Here is a 1896-nt window from a genome sequence, read left to right as displayed (position 1 = left end):
CCCGAGGAAACAGTGTCTCTGCTGGTCCAAGCTGGCCTCTTCGACAGTGCCATCACCCTGTGCCAAACCTTCAAGCTGCCCTTGACACCCATCTTTGAGGGACTCACCTTTAAGTATGTGACCAGGTGGTTCTCCCTACCTCAGGTGACACAGGGCTGAGGGGACTTGGGGCTCCTTACAGCTCCCCAGGGCCAGGACCCAGTGCTGTCCCCACATCTTCACCTGCCCTCTCCTCACAGCTGGGGTAGAACTTGCCCTAAGAACCTTCTTACCCTGCCAATCCACCTAATTCCTAGCTGTTCCTTGGAAATATCCTCTGAGGGGTGGCTTTGGTGCTGTGGAGAAGGGCTGAGCTCTGGAGGAATCCACCTTTGCACCGTGTTTTGTCCTGCAGGTGCATCAAGCTGCAGCTGGGAGGTGAAGCAGCGCAGGCAAAGGCCTGGGACTGGCTGGCAGCAAACCAGCTCTCGTCCCTGGTCACCACCAAGGAGTCCAGGTAGGTCTGTGTCCACAGTTTGGGAGGAGGAGGGTCTGGAGACAGGAGCCTTGGGGAATCCAGAGGGTCACAGGTCCTTAAATCCCCCTTAAAGCAGAACTGTGGACTGGGATATGGGGAGAGCTGTGCTTCCACGTTGTCCCCACATCCCCTGGAGCCTGCTGTAGCCTCACAGACAGTGGCAGGAGCTGCTGGCACATGTTTGAAGGGGAATTGTTTCCTTGCAGTGCCACAGATGAAGCCTGGAGGCTGCTGTCATCCTACTTGGAGCGTTACCCATCCCAGAACAGCCTGTACCATCGCTGCGTCATCAACAAGCTCCTGGCACATGGGATACCTCTACCCAACTGGCTCATTAACAGCTACAAGGTGAGAACAGGGAGCCAGCTGTCCCTGAAAAACCCTGCTGTCCCCAAAATTCCATCTGTCCCAGAGCTGCTGGATCACCCTTTCTCCAGCAGACACTTGCCAGTTTCACCCCACCTCCTTGCTCCCAGCTCCAGGCACCGGTGTCAGGTGCTCCATGGCCAGTACTGAGGCTTGGAGCAGGTTCCTCTCGGTGTGGTCCTGGCTCCTGGGCACATTCCCAGGCTGAGTTTTCCCTCTCCTGGCAGGAAGTGGATGCTGCCGAGCTGCTGCGCCTCTACCTGAACTATGATCTGCTGGAGGAGGCTGTGGATTTGGTGTTGGAATATGTGGATGCTGTGCTGGGCAAAGGGCACCAGTATTTTGGGATCGAGGTGAGCTCGCTTGCAGTTGGGTTGTGGGGAGTTGTTCCATGGGGACATGGCACAAGAGTTCCTGTCCCTTCCAGGTGCCTCTGTCCCCCACATCCCCCACGGTGTGGCTGCCCTACACAGCCATCGACCAGCTGCTGCAGGCGCTGCGGGAGAGCACTGCCAACGAGAACAGCATCCTGGTAGGTGCAACTGCCCCAAACTCCTGCGTCGGGGGTGACAGGGACCACTGCCAGGTGCTCCTGGGATGGTGTGGGATCCCTCATCTCTGCCTCCCTCCCTCAGCTCTACGAGAAGCTGAATGACAAGATGGAAGACTACCAGCAGAAGGTCAGTGTGGCCACCCTGGAGCGCCTGTACTGCCGCACTTAGCTCCAGGTGACATCCCGAGGAGTGTCACCGTCCCACCCTGCGCTGGCCCAGCCCCTCCTGCTGGTTGTACTTGCTTTTCCACAAGGATCTGCTTTGGGGAGGTGGAGTGCCCCTTGGGCATGTCCCCTCGCTGTCCCTGTCCCTTTTGGGGACAGTGGGTGATGAGCAGAGCTGGAGGGTGCAGCCAGGACACCCCCTCGCTCCCCACCTGCTCTGTATGCGGCAGTTTTGGATATTCCTTTTATTTATTGTGGTTTTGGATGAACTTTAATAAAACGGAAATGTTATTCC

The 1896-nt window shown here is 57.3% G+C and overlaps 1 protein-coding gene across 1 annotated transcript in view; it reads left to right on the top strand.

The window, feature by feature from the left end:
* The window catches only part of NUP160 (nucleoporin 160kDa), a gene marked incomplete at its 5' end in the record, with an annotated part of 24466 nt that extends 22861 nt beyond the window's left edge, over positions 1-1605 (top strand). Inside the window, 6 exon segments of the mRNA XM_009081695.1 lie at positions 14-113; positions 395-496; positions 724-865; positions 1111-1236; positions 1311-1415; positions 1519-1605. Coding sequence (XP_009079943.1) covers positions 14-113; positions 395-496; positions 724-865; positions 1111-1236; positions 1311-1415; positions 1519-1605 — 662 coding nt within the window.
* Positions 1606-1896: the final 291 nt, after the last annotated feature.

The sequence above is a fragment of the Acanthisitta chloris genome, unplaced genomic scaffold, assembly GCF_000695815.1.
Source record: "Acanthisitta chloris isolate BGI_N310 unplaced genomic scaffold, ASM69581v1 scaffold21610, whole genome shotgun sequence".
NCBI classification, from domain to species: domain Eukaryota; kingdom Metazoa; phylum Chordata; class Aves; order Passeriformes; family Acanthisittidae; genus Acanthisitta; species Acanthisitta chloris.
This window is presented reverse-complemented; position numbering and strand designations above follow the sequence as displayed.